This window comes from Psammomys obesus, unplaced genomic scaffold (assembly GCF_907164565.1).
Source record: "Psammomys obesus unplaced genomic scaffold, mPsaObe1.curated_primary_1811, whole genome shotgun sequence".
In the NCBI taxonomy this organism is placed as follows: Eukaryota; Metazoa; Chordata; class Mammalia; order Rodentia; family Muridae; genus Psammomys; species Psammomys obesus.
The window spans coordinates 6,403,745-6,425,712 of record NW_026585685.1 but is presented as its reverse complement, the minus strand read 5'-3'; the positions used below and the strand labels follow the sequence as shown (position 1 = coordinate 6,425,712).

The 21,968-nt window shown below is 48.8% G+C and overlaps 1 protein-coding gene across 1 annotated transcript; it reads right to left on the bottom strand.

Annotated features, from left to right (window-relative positions):
* Positions 1 to 5,895: 5,895 nt before the first annotated feature.
* Positions 5,896 to 21,652, bottom strand: Inka2 (inka box actin regulator 2). Its single transcript, XM_055629079.1, has 2 exons — positions 21,499 to 21,652; positions 5,896 to 10,235 (listed from the first exon to the last, which is right to left on the bottom strand). The coding sequence occupies exons 1-2, from the start codon at positions 21,532 to 21,534 to the stop codon at positions 9,393 to 9,395; spliced, it is 879 nt and encodes a 292-aa protein (XP_055485054.1). The 5' UTR covers positions 21,535 to 21,652; the 3' UTR covers positions 5,896 to 9,392.
* Positions 21,653 to 21,968: the final 316 nt, after the last annotated feature.

Genomic DNA, 21,968 nt, shown 5'->3' with positions numbered 1-21,968 from the left:
GTATTCAAGACAGAATCAGAGCAGTGCAGTGTAATCTAAGGGAAATCTGTACTTGCTGAGCAAGTTGGAAAGGTGTCCTGTTAAGAGAGAGGGTTGTCTTTTTATAGTGTCTTTTTGTGAACTCCTTGGTCTTTGAAAGCATGATTGAAGACAAGATGTATTTTTATAGCCAAAAGATCAAGAGTCTCCAGGGTATTAATTTGAATCTCTTGATGTATATCCATGAACGAATTCCAGAGTAATGTTTGTGGTTGTTTCGGGTGTAATAGCTTTAGTTGTGTGAATAACAAATTAGCTTTATGGAAGCTATATGCTACAATTGTTTTTTTTTTTTTTTCTTTCCCCAACTAGAACACAAGCAACTTCACAATGACTTGATGCCTCCAGTCTATAGTTTTAGAATTTAAATACTAGTGTGTATTATCTTACCTCCACCAGGGGGAGCTTCTGTATCACATTATGCTTCTACCAGCGGTGTATCAGAAGTATTCTGTACATGCTCTTCCTTACAAAGAGGCTTGGAGTTTACAGCTTATTCAGGCAGGAAAGATATGCAAAATTTGTGGGAGATATGATTGCAATTAAGTTAGTGAACTGTAGCTATTTGAATATTTTTCTTAATATTTGGAGAAACGGTGGCTGCTGGCATGTAACTATCATTTCCCCACAGCTCTGAATTCATCTTGGTCTGGTGTCTTCATTTGCCATCATCAGAGGCCACATTTTATTCCTCAGAAAGACTGTCCCCTTTTCTGAAGTTGTAATATTCTTGTAAAATTAGGACTAAAATACTGTTGCTGTGTTACCCACTTCAGTGAAACAAGTGGTTTGGAGTCATTTTTCTCCACATATGAATAGTAATAAAACATTCTGCCTGTCTTGAGTCTGGCCACTTTAAAACAGCTTCCCTGTATCCTCTCTCAGGTCAACAAATATTTGTCAGTCATATGTTTTGAGTTTTGGCTTAGGAACCAAGGGACAAAAAGAATGAGTTCTATGTTTTCCTTCCTGACCAGTACTCATAGGATGTTAGAAACCAAAATGTGCTTTTATAAATTATGTGTTGAAATCAGCATGTGAAGAAATTGTCTCATAACTGGAGGAGGAAAATAATTTTTTAAATATGCTTTATTGGGTCTCATGCTTATTTAAGGTGCTAAATATATAGTAAAATAGCCCCACTGAAACCACACCAAACATCAAAGAACATGTTGGTTTGCTTGTTCCTCCAGGACTGGAAAGAGCCTGTCTTGTTGGAAGCAAATGAATGTGAGCATTGAGAGTGTTTGACTGCCCAGCTATTAGCACTAATGTTGCTCAGACTATAAGCACAGATATTCTTGCAAATATATTGCAGGTATTAGGTTGGTCTTGGGTTTTTCTTCCTGCAGCTTCATCTTGGATCCATTGACTGTGCAGTTCTCTTAACTCTGTCATGTTCCTATAAGAAAAGCTAGAGGCTTTGAACTGGATACCTAGTTCTTTGTTGAGAAGGCAACATGGATTCTGTTTTCCAGACACTAATGGCCTTTGAAGGAAACTTGGGAGTTGCAAGTGCTATTGGCTTGTTAAGAAACAGACAACTATAGGCCCAACTGCTAATTGCTTATTCAAGAGACTGGCTGTTCCCGTAAAGGAAAAACTTTAATAAACCTTCTCATTTTAAAGAGTTGTGTGGCTCTTACTTTGAACTGTTGTTTTCAGTGCTTTTCTTTAATTTTACCCATGTTCAAATTTTTACACCTCAGTCAGAAGGCCTGCAAAGCAGAAAAGTGTATGATCTTTATGGGCCTATCAACAGTCACTGTATTTGTACTCTCTGAATACATGGATATAACAATCAACATACCCAAATTCCTTCCCTTGCAGACTTTTAATGTTTAAGAAATGGCAAAAGATTATGCTGGGGAGATGAGTAAGTGGGTACCCCAAGGGCTTTCTGTGCAGACTCAAGGAGTTGAGTTCAGACTCCTAGCATTCACACACCCTTGTAAAAGGCGGGGCTTTGTGATACCTGTAATCCCAACACTGGGAAGTGAAGACAGATGATCGCAGGGACTCATTGTCATCAAGACTAGCCAATTTGCTCCGGGCTCAGTGTGAGACCCTGTCTTAAAACCATAAAGTGGAGAGCAATGGAGGAGCTCAACATTGACCTCTAGCCTTCACAAGCATATGCAAAGGCACTTGCGTGCACAAGGTACACATACCACACAGGTAGATAGGCAAAGCTGCTGAAATCTTTTGTGTGTTTATTCTGATGAATGCTGTAGGTTTATATTATATTATATTATATATTATATTATATTATGTTTATATATATGGTACAAAGGGCAATGGGAGTGAGTGGGTGGAAGACTTATATATCTCTGTGTTGGGTATGTGAGGAAGCACTGAAAGTGAGCCCATGCCTTGGAGAAAGGTCTTCACATTGGGAAAAGCATGAGGGCAAGTGCTTCACTGGAGGATGTGCTAGGCATGTTGGAAGACTAATGAAGAGGTCGGCATGGCTGGAGGAGAATGAACAAGAGGAAGAGTACAGTAGGTAACAAGATCAGATGAATTGAGTAGAGGGGGAAATCAGCTTTAGTCTGTGTGGTATTCATGGGAAGGGTTTTAACAAGAGCCACAACAGTAGTAAGTCATCAAGAACACTGCTAAGGGTTGGAGAGATGACTCAGTGCAGGAGCACTTGTTGCTCTTGAAGAGGTCTCACAACTCAAATGACGGCTCACAGCCATTTAAACTCCAGTTCCAAGGAGTACCAACCCCTTTTCTGGCTCCATGGGCACTGCACACATGTGAATATATATACATGCAGACGGAACACCCGCACATATAACTATTTATGAACCACCGGCTCCTGACACTTTGGCTCTCAAACATGTTAGAAAGAGAAAAATCTATTGCTCTTATTTCTGTGTTAACTGACATGGTTTATTCCCTTCAGGTTTAGCACAGGGCCTGACAGGCTGGACATTTAGTAACTACTAACTCCCTCATGCCCTCTTAGGCTTCCCTCTCTGTCCTTCCACCATAGGTGGGGCAGCACCACCTCGGGGTGTTTAGGGTTGTGCTGTGTCATAACTTTTGGTTCTATCAGGTAGGTACCAGCTTCATCATTGACATCCCGTTGTCAGGCCCTCCCTTGGAGGTGAGAAATATGCAGGCCACGGTTATTCACGTAGTTCCTGGTCCAACTTGCTTAAGCGCCACTGAGATCTTCCTCTCAAGCTAGATGGGCTGTAGTTTGAAAGAAAGTCTGGGATATGGGAATACAAAGCATTCAGCCTTCCCAGTTTGCAAAGTTAGGACTTGCAGCGGGGGGGGGGGGGGGGGGGGGGGCTGCCTGTCTTCTGTGAGTTGTGTGGAGCTATCGAGAAGCTTGAAGCCACTGTTTGATCCTTAAACTCCTGTCAGGGTCCTAAAGCCTACACCAGAAACTTTGGAGTTCTTCGGAGCCATGGAACCACTGATACAAAACTGTTTCCTTCTCTGAACGGATGCTTAGAATCTCAGCAGAGAGTCCCAACAATTGTTTCATTCACTTTGGCCTAGGGCTCTGGGATGGTGAACAGGTTCTTAGGCTTGTGGTGGGTGTGAATTGAATGTGAACATAGTCTGAGATGGTCAAGGAGTTGGTACACAGGAGTTCAGTTAGTGTGCCTCATTTGGAAAACATTTTGTTGCCTTTTTTCCCTAAGTCCTTGAGGCAGGGTTTGGGAGGGGGTGGAGAGTGTGCGCCTAGCATACACAAGGTGAGGGGGTTCACATCCACACACCAGCTATGTTGTTTTCTGGTGTCCACCCTTCTCCCACAACTCCACACAAGTACTTGTGTGCCTTCTGCCTTTCTGGCAAGCAGGGCCCGGTGGGAAGACAATGCCTGGAGTGTGTCCAGAAGTGGGACTGGAGGTAGAGAAGGCGCTCACCACCCAATTCTCAATTTCCTTCCCTGCTGCCCTGCCCAGCCCACTCCTCCCTTAATAGTCACAATAAGGGGAGGCGGATACAGCAAACTTGGTGTTCTCATTAGGGCATAGCAATTTAGAAAAACATCCGGGGGTAGGAAGGTCTGGGATCAGATGTTGACAGAAAGGACATCCATGTAAGTGATCCAGGTCAAGAAGGCTGGAGGAAAGGCCAGGCAAGAAAGGGAGAAAATTTGGGGTTTGGGGCAAAGGTGACTTTTCAGTGGTGTTGAGAGAAAGGTGGCTGTGGTCAACTGAAAGACCTGAGCTGCCCAATGACAGCATGACAACAGATAGGGAGGTGAGAGAGGGAAGGTTAGATTCCACAGCCAGCCAGAATTAAAATAGAATTGGCTTAAGAAGCCAAGCAATAGACCAGGGACAGGGCACTTATCTACAGCTTGAAGATGGGGCCTGTCTACTGTTTCCTGCTCTGATAGTAACTGGTCATGGCTTTCCTCTTTCCTGGGGAATGGACTCTGAAGCTGTGAAAGGTGGAGTAGGAAGGGGGTCAGCTAAGAAAGGCTTGGTCTCTGGTGGTCCCTGAATAGGGTAAACTGAAGGTGGGCTCAGCTCGGGCCTCCCTTAAGTGGAGATCGCACAGGTAGCAGCCCTGTGCTCAGTATCGGAGGCAGAGTAGTCACTAACTTGGAGGTGCTCACGGGTCTCGAGGAGAAGGAAAGCATGTTCAGAAGTGACTGCCAAACCAGTAAGTATCGGGGTTTAGCTCAAGTCCTGTGGGAGGGCTACACAGTGACTCAAGCTGGGAAAAGTAAAAGGCAGTCTGAGTAGGACCTGGACTTGGGCAGACCCAAGCATGGAGCTTTTCAAGTAACCCCTCTGCTTGGTGGGCAAAGTGGATGAGAAATTCCAGAAACAAAGCCCAGCAAGCCATTTGTGGGTCTACTTGAGCAAGGTTAGGCCTCTGACACTTTCGGATGGACAGGAAGACAGGATGACATCACAGACAACCCTACACTGTGCCGGAATCCCTTAAAAGCTTGGACTTGACTTGGATGAGGATATCTTCCCCTTTGAACCAGCACCTATATGCAGCTTCCAAATGGGTGCCCAAACTGCCATGCCTGTCCAGAAGAGGGGATATGCAGTGTTGGGGAGAGGTAATGATGAGAGGTGCAGAACACTGATTCCTACTGTCCCTGGACAGGGCAGAGTCCAGTCAGGCATCCTGCTTGAGGAGATGGAGAGGAGAAACGGGGATTTTCAAGGTCCCCTGCCTGAGATTTGCCCCCAGCTGTGAGCACACTGATTTGTGGCCTCTGACCAGCACAGAGGTGCTTTGGGAAACACAGGGAGCAGTGAGGGAGGGAGGGCTCTAGTTGAGGGGGGACTTTGTGCACGGACAAAGATGATTCTTTGATGATGGCAACAGGGGTACGCACTGGGCTTGGAGGAGGTGAATGGAAGGAACATAGTGATGGAAGGGAAGGGTCACGAGATGGCCAGGGAGAGTCAGTCTTGTCAAATTCAAGCTTCACAGGGCAGGGGGAGGGGATAATCTCAGGGATGGCCCCTAGAGAAAAGGAGTGGTGTGGCCTGGAAGAAACTGGCCACCAAGGTGAAACAGCTGGTCAGCAAAAAAGTTGGTTCATTCAGCTCCATCCCTGGCCTGCATTTGAGGCCACAGGTTGTCAGGGAGGGAGAATTGGGTACATAAGACATTGGATGTGTCCCTAGGGCAGCTCCTTAAGCAGTGGGGTCCTCAAGCACCTTCCTAGCCTGGCCCAGGGTGCTAGCCTTCGCCACTTAACAAAAAGTATGAGTGTACCATTTGACAAGACGATCCAGGTGAGCAACATTTGCACAGTGGACAAAAGCACATTCACACCCCTCTAATCCTTGCCGCAATCCTGTGATAAAAATTGTGTACTTTTTAGCACAACACCAGGGCTCAGAGAAAGCACTGTTTATTTTCAGCATTGTCCGTTAGAGTTCATGGTTAGGCAGGAGATGGATGACTAGTGCCATTTCTGTGGAAGGTGTGTGTTGGGACCAAAGCTCTCCATCCCTGGTGCATTGTGAGAGAGGTCCTGCAATCATACCTGCTTCATAAAGGAGCAGAGGAGCCTTCAACAGGTCATGCCACAAGCACAGACTCTCACAGTGACAGGCCTGGGTCTTGATTCCTATCTGACTCCAGATCAGGAACTCATAGAAATACCTGGTGCTGGCACAAACACCTAACTGCCCTGGTTGGCGAGGTCCCCTGAGATGAACTGAATGGTCACTTCTGGAGGGAAGCTGCAGCCAGGCCGCAGCTCCCCAGACGGGCTCTTGGTTTTATCCTGCAGAGAATGTTAGGGTGACTTGAGAATGGCAGGACCCCCTCCTATGGAGCCTCTTGAGGGAAGGTGTGGATGGTAGACAGAGTTGAGCCAAGAATCTGTTCCTCAAGATTAGTTTGGGTTAGAGATCACTCCAATGGTAAACTACAGAAGAGCACGGAGGAGAGAAGAAAGAGAGGTTCCAGGCCCACATGCCTGTAAAGAGGAAACAAAGAGATCTGCCAGGCTCTACCAACCAGGGAGGGGATGTTCCAGTGGATGCTGCGGTTGGAAAATCTCCACAGACTGACCACAGACAGAGAGGCAGGTGGAGCCCCGAGAAGATGCCTAGGGCGACCAGAGGCCTGGCAAGAAATTAGGCCAGATGTAGGCCAGGCCTCCATGCCAGGAAGGATACTATATGAGCTTCCAGTTCATTTGCATGTCCTAATTAACCATAAAATGAGCCCAGGAGGCAGAATTAAGCTGTCAGTTTCTCTCTGTCTACTTTCAGTCTCTCCTCCCAACACATGTTGCCCTGCACTCTAGCTAAGGCCAGAGGCCTTCCTAGTCCATTCTACTTCAGTAGTGCACTCTCCATCGCTGTCTCAGTAGGAGCCACGGGTGGACGGAAAAGTAAAAGTTACATGAGGCTGGGTCACCATAATCTTTCACCAAAGCATGACATGGTAGTTGGGACATTGTATCAGCACCTTCCAGACTCAGGCAGAATTCTTCTAAAGGAAAATGAGAATGCTACTTCTCAATCATGAAGAGACATGAGTAATCTCAGAGGACCAAATGTTATTCTTGATCTGGGCAGGGAGCAGAGATGGACAGTTTGCCAGGTAACATGAACACAAGATTGGAAGTCAGTTACAGACTGTTTCAATCCCAGCTTTGTAACTGTGTGAGCTTGAAGGGGTTAACTTCTCTGAACCTATTCTCATAAAATTGGCAACCATTTCCCAGGCACAGCAAAGAGGAGATAAGAAAAATAAAAGCAAAGGTGCCCAGAACCTGTGGATTATCGTGGATGCCAAAATTACTTCCTAATTGTTTTGCTTTGGTCCATTGACTCTTTTCTGGCCGGGAACACCTTTCTTGGTGTTCTTTGGCAGCCTTGGAGGTCAGCAACTGGTTCCTCTTCCATCGATGAGTTCCCACCTTCGGTTACAATGAACCAGGCAGGAGTCTGTCGTGTTAGTTGATTTAAACGATATGAATTATGGCTAGTCCACAAAACAAATGAGTTGCTCTTGACTTGGCTTCCTATGCAGTCTTAGTCCATTTTTTGAGTGTGCCAACCTTTCAGCAATCGGGGTATGAGTCTTTCACATGTTCCTTCTCCAGACACATTGCCCAGCAGCTACCAAAGGCAGCCACAGTTCTCTTCCTTCACCAGAGACAGAAATTCAGGGGATGGAAAGGGACCCTGCGTGGCCAGAAAGCATGAGCCCAGCTGACAAACTCCAGGCCAAAGTAGATAGGCCTGGTGCCCAGGGAGCCAAACTGGGAGCTGCTTTCCTTTGCTGGCAGCCTGATATGGGCAGCTTGTATGCCATGTCCCTTTGACCCTGTTGATTTATCGGGGAAAATAATTCCAGGTCATTCTAGGTCTGAAAGAGATGGGCACATTGCCTGGCAAAAACGTGACAGGTCAAAAACAAAACCCTTTCCTCACTTAAAAAAAAAAAACGTCATTTAACTCATGGGAACTTGCAGGTGACCCTCCCTTCTGCTCTTAGCTCCTCATCACCCATCCCCCTACTCAGTCCCTCCACTTGGGTCCCCTGGGGTCCAGGCTGCAGGCAGAAGAGCTTCTCTTGTTATTTTTCTTCTCCAATTTGCTCTTAATGCGCTGGGGGCAACAGGCAGCTTGCTGCTAATTGCAGTCGTCACACCCCATCAAGCTGAGCTGGGTCTGCGGGGAGGGAGGAGCTAAGGCCTCCTCCAGGGTGGCTGCACCTGAACAGGGGCCTACTTTGTTCTCTCCTGGCTAAGGAGAGGGTGGCTGAGGTGGATCCTCTATGGCCCTAGGCTGCCCTGGGGTTGCATGTCTGCTCACTACACAACACACCTGGCATCGGCCCCATCTTGAGGATCCTCTATTGACTTTCAGGGTGATAAAGACAGATGAGGCCTGACACATCCGGTTCCCTGGGTGACCACAAGGTCTGGACCAAGAATTTTTCTAAATGTGTAGGGGTTGTTTCTGGGATCATCTGTGCATCTGCTGCCCTGCAGGAGCATTAAGGCGGGGAGGAGGGGCCAGGCTAGGGTCTCACTGCTGGGCCAGGCAGTGTGTGACTCCAGGGTCCAGCAGTAGCCCCGAGGTTGGCCTGACGTGTTTTGCCTCCTGGGAGCTGTGTGTTCTTGGAGACTGCTGCTTCATTTGGTTGGGCATGCCTACTTGGACTCAGGAGACAGCATGTGGGTGAAGGCACATCATGCATCCTCTGCACTTTGAGGGAGATATGGGAGCCTCTAGGGCTTCCTCATCACACAATACACACCTTTCCGCTTGCTCAGTCTTTTCCCCAGCACCCACCTGTGGGCTGGAATCTTGGTCCTAGAAAGGGCTGTGAGTAGGGATTTCCCTCTTTCTGGAGCTCCATTCTGGGAGACCAACCCTTCAAAACTCCCTTGCCTGTAGCAGTGTCTTGTCAGGGAAGCAGACCATTAAAATAGTTGGGGGCCCCTGAGACAGGCCTTTATTGGGAGTTACTCTGGGAAACCTGAGGGGTCAATGCCTCATTTCATATAGAATATTCGAATGAGGTCTAGGGAACATAATAGAGGAATGTCACAGACTTGTCCTGGCCTCCTCTCCTGCCTCTCCCAACTATTGTCACATCCAGCCTCAAACAACAACAACAACAACACACACACACACACACACACACACACACACACACACGTGTGCTCACATGCACATAAATACATTCTCTCAGCTCAGCCTGCCCTGTGACAGCCTCACCCCACTGCTCTGGTGAGATCTGGCTAAGATCTCTGCTTTCCTTCCTTTCTGAGGATGGGAACTCGCATCTGGCCTGAAGACCGAGCACCCTGCCCTCTCTTTTTCCCCAGGGCCCAGTATAAGAGCGCCTTTTATGTTCATGAGTAGCTCTTGAATTCAGACCCAAACAGCTGTGTTAATGTCAAAGCCCTCACGGGAGGGTTCTAAGGCCTTGGGGCTGCTTGTGGCAGGGGTTTCAATGCGTCTGGGCTCTCCTGTGCTTGAGAAAGGGAACCGTCCAGAGCCCTTGGAAAGGCTCCTCTTCTTGACTTTCTGAGAGCGTCCTGCTCGTGACTCAGAGACTATGGGAGTCATCCAGCCTGGCTTCTCCTTGAGCAGCCGGTCTCTGTCAGGCCGCACGCTACGCAAGAACTTCCTAAAAATGTTGGCTGTTAGGGCAAACTTGCGACCCAGCTCCCTGGAATGGCCTTTTTCTCCTTTGGGTTCATTGGGTCCCCCGGTCTCACCCTTCTCCCCACCCTTTTCCAGTTCTGGTAAGTCTAACCAGTTGCCCACCAGGTCTGCAAAAACATTGTCCCCCAACACCAGAGGCTGTCGATTTCTGCCCCGTGACATCAATGTGGAGGTCCAGTCATCTGGTTCCACCCACTCTATCCCCTGTTGGGTACAGCTTTGATGCTCAGGCAGCTGTGTCTTGGGAAGGGCAGCCAGCTCCTTCCCACAGACACTCCTATGGCATGGAAACTTGGGGCTGCTGTCAAAAGAAGGCTGGCTGGAAGAGGGACAGGCTGCAGGCCCAGCAGGACGTCTACTACCCTGCCAGCAAGGGCACTCAGGCTGATTCTGTGAGCGCTCAGGACAGCTGAAGGCAGGCGCGTCTCCAGAGATCTCCAGCTGTTCCAGTGCCGTCTGCACCTGTAGGAGCTTCAGTTCTTGCAGTGCGCCCATCATACAGTTCATCTGATCCTGTAAGCCATCCCCCACCTCCTTCATGGACATCTGCAAAGAGAGAAAACACGGGGCATGAGTGTTGGGGCTACAGGGAGGCTTACTCCCCAACAGCCTTGAACCTCAACCTGCAACCTCTGAATATACTCTTCCAGGGTCTTCCAAGCCTGCCGTTAGAACTTCATCTATACAGTCTGCTACAGGGCAGACCTGTCCTGAGAGGAGGAATCTGAACACTGCTATGGCTAGATAAGAGAAATAGCATTAACAGCACTGAACTAACCAAGGCAGGCATTGTCCTAGAAGCTGTTGAGATGTTCTGCCACATGCTAAACCAACAGTACACTGAAATTATCATTAAGTTAAAAATGTATTCAATACATCTAAGTCACCAAACATCACAGGTTGGCCTAGCCTACATCAAAGTGCTCAGAACTTCTATTAGCCTACAGATAGAAAACGTATACACATTCTATTGCATGATAATTGCACTGAATGAATGCAGCTACACGCACACACACACACACACACACACACACACACACACACACGGGGTGGGGGAGGGGGAAAGAAGCAAAAGACCAAAAACAGAATAGTTAGCCAGCCACAATAGCTCACACTTGCATTCCCAGCACTAGCTTTGAAGTACAGCATAAAGGAGATTAAGGACAGCCTAAGATATGTAGTATGTTCCAGACAAGTCTGAGCCATAGAGTGAGACTGTCTTAAACAAAGAAATGGAGAAACCTATAATGGCTTCATGGGTATGCTTTTTGTCCAAAAATCATTAAGTTGAGGACCGGCATTTTATGTGTTTGGTTGGTTAGTTGGCTTGTGTGTGTGTAGACATGCATATAAATATATATTTATATATACATATATATATTAAAATATATAATAATAAATTACCTTATTTTAATCCTGTCAACTGCTCTTTGAGATTATGACTATTATTGCTTCCCTCTGAAAGTTAAGGAAACTGAGGCCCATAATGATTAGATAACAAAAGATGGAGCTCAGTTTAGTCTGAAGGTATACAAAGTGGTACCAGCATGACTAGAGAGGCTTAGACGTTAAAGGCACTTGCTGCTCTCCCAGAGGACCCAGGTTCAAGTCCCAGTACCCACATGGCCATGGCAGCTCAAAACCACATGTAACTCCAGTTCTTGGGAATCTGATGCTTTCTTCTGGCTTCCTCAGGCACTACTTTTATGTGGTACATAGACCTACACAGGCAAACTACTCATGCACATAAAATAAAAAAAGAAAGAAAGAAAGAATGATAGTAGCCATGCCTGTCCTCTCTGTGTCGTTGCTCCCTGGTGGATAAGGGTGGCAACACACATGTAAGAGAATTTACTATGTAACAGATCTGTACTGCAAGCTGCAGGTGTCTGTCTCATCTCATTCCAGTTCTGTAAGCTCTGGGCGGTTGCTATTCTCACTTCATCAAGTGAGCAAGCTGCAGCAGGAGGGAAGTCAGGGACCTGAATCCATGCAGCTCAGAGATCCAGGACTCAAGCCCAGGCCTGTCTCAACGAGCTGCCGTTGCCTGCAGATGGCTGGGCAACAGGGCCAGAGCTGAAGGCTACTGTGTCCTCTACGGAACAGTAGAGAGGGGGAGGGAAAGGGACACTAGAGAGAAAGGGTAGGCCTGGGGCTTCTTCTGTTCTTCACATATGACTGGACAGGAGAGAGAGTCCACAGAAGTCTTTTGTGCCAGAAGCCCCTGCCCAGCCCTGCCCCAGCCCTGCCCAGTCCCCTCCCCAAGCACCTGTTCCCTTATGCTTGGCTCCAGCATTCTTTTTGCCTTCTCAGCCTTGCTGGATCTGAATCCCATGCCAAACGCAGGGATTCTGAGGCCGGTTCCCCTAACCCCGTGTCCTAGGTGCCATCTGGAAGGGGCTGAGGGACTGACTTGACTTGGGTGAGGGCCCCGCTTGGAGGCTGGGGAGGAGAGGCCTCTGATAACATTCACAGAGTTCCTAGCTCCTGTAGCCAAGCTGACTTAGACCTGCCAGCTCCCTCCCCACATCCTGATCAAGTTACTCACTGCAAGCCTCTGTTCGGGAACCATCTGTTTTTAAGCCCCCCAGAGACCCATGGGATCATCTTACCTCCCAGGCTTGTCTTAATGCCCAGACCTAAGCCCAAGGCATGGGGGGTGGGGGACTAAAATAGTGGGGGACACAGAAGCGCTACAGTGTGGGCTGTCAGCTGGCCCTCTCTGACTTCTAGGTTAAATCTCATGCCAACCCTGGCCTGGCAGGGAGAGATCTGTCCAAGCTCCCTTGAACCAGCAGCACTAAAGGTCAGCGGAGGACTGTCAGCCCCCGAGGGCCAGGAGGCCTTTGCTGGGCTGCAGAGATTGCCCTTGCTCTGCGCACTTTCCTGAGACAGGGGAAGAGCTGACAGCCATGGGATTTTGCTGGGGCATGTGTGTGCCATTTGAGGGGCAGGGGGGGGTGCAGCAGTAGCAGGAGACACAGAACTCATGGAGTAGCTGTGCCTGCCATTGGTGGGTCTTATCCTGACCCCTTCCTTTCACATAAGCCCAGCTGCTGCTGGTATATAACCCAGAATGGAGCTAGAGGCTCTCGGATGCAAACCCAGCTCAGTTCCTTCCTGAAAAATTGTTTTGTTTGATTTGGTTTTGTTTTCCCTCCAATTGCCCCATTCATCCCCACTCTCCAATGTACTCCTTTTCACCTCGAACCTCTGTTCAGTCACTGGGTTCCTGTCTAACTTATTCCTGTACTGGGTTAGAATCCTCTTCCCCCGGATATCCTGCTTATTTCCTTCCATGCTGGGAAATGCTGCAGAAGCCTCCTCCAGACTTCCAGACTCCAGACCCATGAGTACCCGCCTCTCCTCCAGATGCCTATCTCCATCCCATCACCTCACTCATAGCTCAATTATAATGAGTCTCCAGACTAACATGATCTCTAGTCAAGACCCATGCTTGAAACGGTAATTCCTGGAATCCTTATCCATGTCCCAGACATATCCCCACCGGGCTCCTCTCACGGCATCCTCTTAGATCCGTGAGGTACATGTTCCCAAAGTACTACTTCTGTAGAGGGCCAATGTCTTCCATGGTTTAAATGCTCCAGTTGCTCATGAAATATTTATTGAGTAGCTACTGTTTAAAGGTAGAGACTGAGATCTGCCCGTCACTGTATCACCCCAGAAACCACCTGACACTTTGCAAGGCACTCTTCAGCCGAATATGGGACTTCTGACTCTCTTCTCCACATCATCCCTCTAGATTGTTTGCTACCTGAAGTCTCCTGCTAGAAAGAGAGAGAGAGCCAGGTCCATTTCCCAAGGTTTCAGTTCACCAAGCAACAAAGAATCTAAGCTGGTAGGCTTTCATCCAGAAGGAGGGACACAGGCCAGAGGTAGTGGGAGGGATGAAATGACCCTATTCAGTCTCCTCCAGAGTGGAAAAATACATAAGAAATAATGCTGACATTTGTATGGTTTTCCAGTAAGAACGAATGTGTGTAGGAATGTATGAATCCAGGGTTGTCCATTAGACAGAGGCTCCTTTTTATGAAAACAGGGGCGGAAATTGTATCCATATTGAAAATATTCTCTCTTGGTTCAAAGCTTGGGGTCTAGAAATGAAAGGAACAAGCTTCAAATCCCAGATCTGTCATATAGTGGCTGCATTTTTCCCCCTATGGAATTGTTTGTTGATTGGTTCTGTTTTCTACAGAATCTTGCTGTGTAGCCCATAATTCTTTCGCCGTAGCCTCCCAAGTGTTGACATTATATGGATGAGCTACCACACCCATCTCAGTTTCTCCTTTGGCCTCTGATTCACTGGAGATGGTCTTGAAAATCTCATCCTCCGGCTTCCCCCTCCCAAGTGCTGGCATTATAGGCACACCCTCCATGCCCAGTTTTATGAAGTGCTGGGAATCAAACCGAGGACTTTAGAGTAAGCAGGTACTCAAACAACTGAAGTTCATTGCCAGCTCTCATTCTCAGTTCTTTAAAATGGGAATAATAGTACCTGCTTCAATAGCTACTATGCAGATTAGATGAGGTAATAGTTACCTGCATGGCTTTAAAAAAAAAAAAGCATCAAATGCAGGCTGGCTGTTAAGACTTCCAGTGTGCTTTCAAAATATTTCTCCTCCTTTGGTGAATCTTCACACACAGTAATGACAGGGTTCCATGTGTCATATATGGTCTGACCAAGGAGAACACCTCTTTTGTCCAGCCCTGCCTTACCCAGGCAGAGGAAGGGAGGAAGAGGAAGCTCTAGCTTCCTCCTGACCACTCACACTGACTTCCAGAAGTCCAGCCTCGAGCAGAGGACATGCTGACACTAAAGGGAAGGCAGCTATGAGAGGGAAGCTGTGGGAAGTTGGGAGGGCCAGGGGCGGTGGAAACAGGAGCATCCTCTGGGCCACGACTGTGAGGGTAGCCAAGAGGACATTTCCCACCAACCCCAAGGGACTGATGTCATCCATGGAGAAAGAGCCAGAGGCTGTGCTGCTCCCTTCACTCAGAGCGTGGGACCATCTGGGATCCCAGGGCTTTTCTTGTCTTAGAATGAAAGGGGGAGGAAGGGAGCAGTGTGAGGTGGGAGCAAAGGAACAGGGTTAGCTTAGACAGCCAGAAATAAATAGTTCTGAGTACCAATCTCCATGCTGGAGGCCTCTTTGTATCTCAGAGCTGCAAGGCTCAAGTCATGTCCTACTTGCTCTTAGGACTAAACTGGTGATATCCTAAGATGATCTGATTGGTTCTCATCTGGGAAGATATGGATCAAACAGCCCTGCCTCCCTTGCAGCTATATACCATCAAATGCAAAGTCCTTAAGCATATCCTAATGGAATCTCTTTGAGAAAGGCGTCAAAGGTGTCCTCACCCCAATCTTTGCTGTCATATCACCCCCAGTTCATCGCTTACCTCCTGCCTTGCTTAGCATTCAAATTTTTATTCTATATATTTTCTGCATATCAAATTTTAGTCTCTCTAGCTGCAATCTACTCCAGCCTTCCTGGTGTGGTAAAGAGTCCCATGCTATAGCCTGGGGACCCTGATGGAATCTTAACTGATAAACTTGGCACTTATCATTGGGCCAATTCACCTGTGTTCTTTAGGTTGTGAACTTGTGACGGCCTAGTACCTCAGAGCTGTAAGAGGGTTGACATTTCAACCCTCCTGTGTGGGGTATGTGCCCTTTCTTTTGCATCGCTGAGCACCACTATTGCTCTGGGTGGCTGGCTACACAGGAGAAAGAAGCCCTTGATGGATCAGGAAGTTAAGAATACCCTCAGATCATCTCTTCTAGAGCCACTGTTACCCAACATTCTTTTCCAATCCTTCACTATAGTCGCTGTATCATGAAATTATTTAAACTCCTATTTTGTTTTACTTAAGTCTATTAATGTTATTGTAACTGATGTGTTTATAAAGGAATTCTCATGAAAAGTATAGCACAAGCCATCAAGAGGTGGTAGCTATAAGTATACATGCACCATGACTCTTGTGAGGCTTTTTGGTATGAGAACAGTGATCCCAAGACTGGGATCCTTCCTGTAGGCCAGTGGGCCCCATTGATGTCATGGACCACTTAGTTTCATGGAGTGCTGTGGGAAGCCAGGCCAGTCAATAGGAGGTGGAAGAAGGAGATGCCATCAGATGAGGAGGAAGAGTGGGAAACCACAGTCTGAAGGCCTCCAAGCCCCAGTTCTGTCCCTTCCCACTGAGGGCTCCTAAGAGGAAAGAACAACTGCCTGCCTTTGCTCAGCAGATCCCTCCATCTTGAGTCGTGGAGCAAGAAGGAGTTCTGGGGTCAGCTGTCTATGGACAGACCCTCCCATCAGCACTGGCTGGGCCCTTTGTGGTGTGGAAGGAGAGCGTTAGGAGATGCCAACATCCTCGGCTCTTTTCCCAAGTCCTGCCTCGGGCCCCTGACTGATCCTGCAGCTGTGCCCTCCTTCCATCCATCTCACGCCCTCTCGGAGCTCAGCCGGAATCCTTTGACACAGGCTCAGCTTTGCCCATGGACTTGGCAGTGTGCCCTGCCTCCCTTCCCCACCCCATTACTCACAAAATCCCCACACAGTTCCTTTCAACCCCTGGGGAAGCCAGGAGGAGGTTCTGGGCCGGAAATGGGAAAAGCCCCACTTTTGCCAAGTGACCCATTCTCCAGCTCAGTGAATAGGGACCTTCTTGACTCTTGGCTCGAACTTTCAACAGGAAGGTAACATGGAAACGCTGCCAAGAGCTGCAGGAGGGGGGAGGGTAAAGACAGGAGGAAGTGAAGGGTGAGAAATGATGAGCCTACTTTCCCAAGTGAACCATCTCCTGGGGTCACATGGTCAGGCAAGAGGCAGATGGGGAGAGAGGCCCGGTATTGCCTGCTCTGGAAGGCCGGCCTCTCAGCCCTAGCCCGCCCTCTTTCCTTTGACAACTTTAGCCCCTCTCTCCTGCAGTCAACTAAGAAACCTGAAGAAGTTCCCCGCTTTTCTTCCTTCAGTTCAGATCATCATACTCTCTTTCCTGACCTCTTCTAACTCATGTTCCTTCCTCATTTGCTTCTTGCTCTCTCATACCACATCCTAGGTCTCAGGATATAATACCTCTGAGCATGCTGCTCTTCAGTGCACAGAAGGAAAAGTCAGTCTTTAGCATGACACTCAAGGCCTCCATTTCAGCCTGTCACCTACTCTTTCCCTGCGTTTAGTCTGTGGGCCAGCAAACTCAAGTTGGGTCTTCAGACATCCACATGACTTCGGCCTCTGTGTCACCTGCCTATGTTTCATTATGTGCCTGGAATGCTGTTTACCCTTGTGTAGGTCCCCATTGGTGTCCCCAGGTCTCATGCATGTGCTGTGTCTCCACTACAGAACGCTTGCATCACATAGCTAGGGTCGCTTCTTCTATCTCAGAGCCCTGAGCCGTGACCCTTACAGAGAGAATACTCCCCATCTCTGCACATCTCTTCGTATCCCATTGAGCAGGGAGGAACAGCAGCTCTGTATTCGTCTGTCTAGGTCTGAATCCAACCCTCATCACTTACCATCTCTATGACCTTGGCCACGTCTCCTAAGACCTTGTCTAGTCTCTATTTTCTTGATCTAGAAATGAGACTAAAGCTGGGCACAATGGCCCACACTCTAATCTCAGCCAGTCTAGGTAAACTCAGGTAGTGAAACTCTGTCTCAAGACAGCGAACACACATACTCACACTCACACACACACAATAATGAGAGACGAAGAGAAGACAATAGTAAAAATACAACTTCTTAGGGTTGGACAGTGTTATTTGTTTGGTGTAACAACTCTTCTTTTTCAGCACTGAAGACTGAACATAGGCTCTCACACATGCTTGGCAAGTGCTCCATACTCGTCTCAGCACCAGCCCTGGTATTTTAACATCAACATTCATATATGTTATCTTTTCTATTAAACAACTAGACCCTCCCTGAAGACCAAATCTGGGTCTGTTTTTATTTGTATCCACAGTACTGGTGTCTGGTCAGTGCCTTAAACCAGTATGAACTCAGCAAGCCTGTCTAACTCTAATACAGTTTTTCAAAGACTGGATCTGCTAGCACATACCTCAGTCTTGTCCTCAGAAGTCTAAGAGCAGGAGACTCACAAGTTCAAGGCCAGCTTTTACTTACATTGTCATTTATTCTTCACAGTAGCTACATGAAGTAGGTATCTTTAATAATCCCTTCTAAAGATGGGAAAACCATAGGCCAGGGTCAGACAGAGCCAAGGTTTGACCCGACCCCAAATCATATATCCCTACTGAGCCCGGAGTAGCTGACCTGGAAACTCTCAGCTCGCTTTCTTCCTCTGGGGAGAAAAAGGAGGTGGGGCTCACACACACAGAATGATATGTTTTTACAGAGGCTTTTCTTTGTTCTAAAAAAAAAAAAAAATGCTGTTTTGCTCAAGACTTGAGAGCTCCAATCCTAACTTTTCCACACCCTTCTTTTCTCCTTATTTTGCCTTTAGGCCCCATTCCTTAGTCATATGCTAGAACATCCTAAACTTGTAGCCACTCGTGACTAAAGAATTGGCTGCTGGGAATACAAGGTCCCTGAAAGGACCTTACCTAGCCTGTGAGAAAGAAGTCCCTTGGTTGCTTCCCCAGGGCTCAACTAGGATAGACATTTCATAATGTCCTCCTAGAACACCCCTCTCCTCCAGGAAGTCTCCCCAGCCTGTCTGAACTTCTGGAGTTCTGATCATTCACGTGTTTTGCATCCAGTTGTTCAGAATTGATCTGAACTTACAAGGAACGGTCTATGAGCATCCTCTGTCTGCTTCCCCTGTGTGCCTATGTCTACACATTTGTTGGAACCCCACATGGAAGCCATGTATTAGGAACAGCTGGTCCCAAGGCCTGTGTTCAGGCAGGCCCCTCATTGGCAGCTGGAGAGAAAAGGGGAGTGCTGGGCATTGCAGCCCCTACCCCACCCCCAACTAAGAAGTGTGTCAGCTGCTGCTACTTTTTCAGCCACATTTCATTCCTGAAACTCAACCCTCCTCCCCTTGTAGGCAAAGAGGAAGGACCAGCACTGTGGAAATCAACTTCATTGAGCCAGGGTCTCTGAACTCTCAGCCTCTCTCTTGCACTTTCACAATGCAAGTTTTGTTGTTGTTGTTGTTGCTTCAGGAAATTTGGCTATTTGGCTCCATTGCTTTTCCTGAACCAACTTTTCTTGGTTGAATTTCAGTGCCAAGGAAGGGGGTGGATAAAAAAGAAGACTACAAAACACCCTGAACAAAAGCAATTTTACAACCTGTTAAGGTCGCCTTCTGCAACAGGTTTATCCCACAGTGTCCGCAGGCTGCCCTTGAAGAGAATTTAATGAAATTAGCAAATGTAGACCTTAATCAGAATTACATGAGGCATTCCTGGGCAAGAACCAGGAAATATACAGTCCTTTTGGATGGCAGTTCAGATGCTGTCTGGAGTGAACCAACTCCAGGGGGAAAGCCTGGATGTGATATATGCAATGCTAACCTCACTATAGCCTTGGAGTATAAAGAAGCCCAAAGTTCCCTATTCCCACCACAGCCAAGCTCCATGAACTTCAGTCTACAGTCAGCTCAGGTACGGGCCCAGGCTAAAAGCACTTTGTTTTCCTCTTAGCTCCAGTTGGGAATACTGAGGCACAGAGATTCGGCCTTGCTGCTACTTAAACACTGAGGTGAGATGTCAAGGAGGGAACAAGATGCAGATACTCTATCACTCTGCTAGGACTCTTCTTCAGTGAGCTGGCACGAGGGAGGGAGTGGAGTGCCACGGGGGTGAAGAACTCCCCCCAACTGAGTGTCATTCTGGGCCCCAGGCCAGGCAGTTGGCTTCCTCTCCAAGACAGTCAAAGGCTGGAGATGCTCAGACAAAAGGCCAAATAAAAGCTGATGTGGAGCGGGGTGACTTTATTCTCTCTCTTTCCTTCTCTCAGGCACAAGAACCCAAGACCTTGGTAGGGGTTTGCAAATCAAAATCTGGGAACTTAGCTCAGTGCAGATTTTTTTTTTTTTTAATTATCTTGACAGACTGTCTTCCTCCCCTCACCACCTCCCACCTAGAGTGACATAAAAATGCAAATCAGTAAGATTTAGAAAATTCATTCCCATGCCAGGAACACCCACAAACCCTCTATAGATGCTGATCCTGATGTAGGTGGCATGGTCCCGGGTTCCAGGCACCAAGAGGATTATAGATTCTTTCCTCAGCATGGGCTTTGGTCCTCAGCCACTGTCTGTAATGATCTTTGTCTTCCTGGGCCTGGCCACATGAAGCGGGAGCATGAGCGTGGGGTGTTCATGGACCAGGACCACCATCCTGAACTAGCATGGCATGCCTATGAAACCTGGTAAGGTACACGGCGTGGTACAGGACAGCAGCAGTGGACGCTTTGGCTCTCACCAAAGAAGTGTTCTGGGGGGCAGTAACTTTCCTATCTGAGTGTCATACAGAAAGGGCTCAGGAGGAAGGAATGAAGAAGTGGCAGTCACCTGAAAAGCAGACTCAGACAGGGACAGACAGGACTAGTGCCAGGGCGTCTTGATCAGGGGGCATCAATGAGAATGCCTGCTCCTTCATACTCCTTTCTCTACCCTACTGCCACCAAAGCCTGCCGGTAGTCCTCTGCCCAGCAGGCAGAGCAGAGCCTCTGCAGACAGGAGTGGAAAGGCTATCTTGGGATCTTAAGAGGCTGGAACTGGGCACTGTCTGGATCCAGGTCTGCTGTTGGGTGCCTGAGGGACCTGGCTCTGAGAAGAGGAAAGAAGAGGGGGCAAAGTGAGTCAGGGGAGCCTACTGCCACGAGAGATAAAATGAAAGAGACACTGAGAGGTGGAGTGAGAGGAGGAAGCTAAGAAAGTCTACATGAAGGAGGGATGGGTGGAGTTGTGAAAAGACCCATGTGCCTACCTATCTGCCTGAATCCTGGTGATAAAGGAACACTAAAGGTGAGCGGGTGGGGTGGGAGGCAGACAGACAGACACAGAGAAAGACAGACAGACACAGACACAGACACACACAGAAATCAGAATCAACCTGGCCTCCCTTAACACTCACTTCTCCCTCTTTAGTGATTCATTCCCCCTCCCCAGGGTAGCACACTCACACTCAGCCACTCAGCACCCCGGGGCCCTGCACACTCCCAGCGCACTCCCCAAGCCCAGACCTGACATCTGGCCGGGCCTCCACAACTCCCGCTCCGCGATCTGCCAGGCAGTACCCCTCCTCCCCCGTCATTACAGCTGCCACCCCCCTCCCTGCTGGCAGACAAGCCCGGGCAGACAGCCGGCCAAGCCTGCCCCCGCAGCCGCGCCAGCTCTGCCAAGCCCAGCAGAGCTAGGGGGCCCCCCGGACGGTGCCAGCTCCCCACGAGCGAGCGGTCCAGACTGACCTCCTGCCCAGGGCAAGGTTCTGTCCGCACCCTGCAAGAGCCCAGCACCAGAGCATCAGCGCCCGCTGCCTGTGCCTGTCGCTCCTGCGACTCTGGGCACTTGAGCCTACCTCCATCTGTGTGCCTGTCCTCTCTGGGTGTGCCCTCTTTTCTTCTTCGGTTGTTCTGTCAAATTCAGCCTGACTGGCTGCTCTGACTCCCTGTTACTTGCTCATATCTCGTCAGAAATCTTTGCCAAAGTTTCTTGCCTCTGAGCGACGGCCCTAACCTCTGCCTACCAGTTGGCATCCTCTGTCCTCTCCTCTCCGCGCCCGCCCCCGGTGCACAGAGCGCGCGGGGCCCAGGCCAGGTACTTAGGTCTGGGTGGAGCAGTTCTTCCTGTCCCCAGGCTCCTGCTCCGCACTTACCAGCTCCTGTTTGAGGCGACGCAGATAGCAGTCCATGTCCCGGCTGTCTTCCTCATTCGCCCATTTGCCGGGCTCGGGCTCACGGGAAAGTAGGGTTCTCGGTGCGCTCCGCGCCCCTGGCCGCGCAGAGCTGAACCTCAGCTCCAGCGCGGGGACTTAGAGCGGCGTCCCCCGCCGCCGCTGCTCGCGGCCCGGGGGAGGGGCGGAGGAAAAGCGCAGCAGCCAATGAGAACTCGGAAGGGGTATCTTCGGCCAATGAGAAGAGTGGCCCCGGACCGGGCGACCAGAGTAAGTCTGTCGCCCGCGGTGCAGCAGCCAGCAGCCAACTTTTCGGCGACCGGCAAAAGGTCTTGGTTAGGTTTTGGGCACTGTGGGGCGGTGAAACCTCAGACTGCCAACCGCCCCCCCCCCCAGTGAAGTGCATCATCAATTATAAGGGAAGAACACGTTTTTAGGGGTGAAGACTAGGC

Excerpts from the sequence above, each read along its gene's own strand:
- Inka2 (XM_055629079.1), bottom strand. The coding sequence starts at position 21,534 with ATGGACTGCTATCTGCGTCGCCTCAAACAGGAGCTG. Across the intron at positions 10,236-21,498 it reads GTCGCCTCAAACAGGAGCTG|ATGTCCATGAAGGAGGTGGG; the intron begins GTAAGTGCGGAG and ends CTCTCTTTGCAG.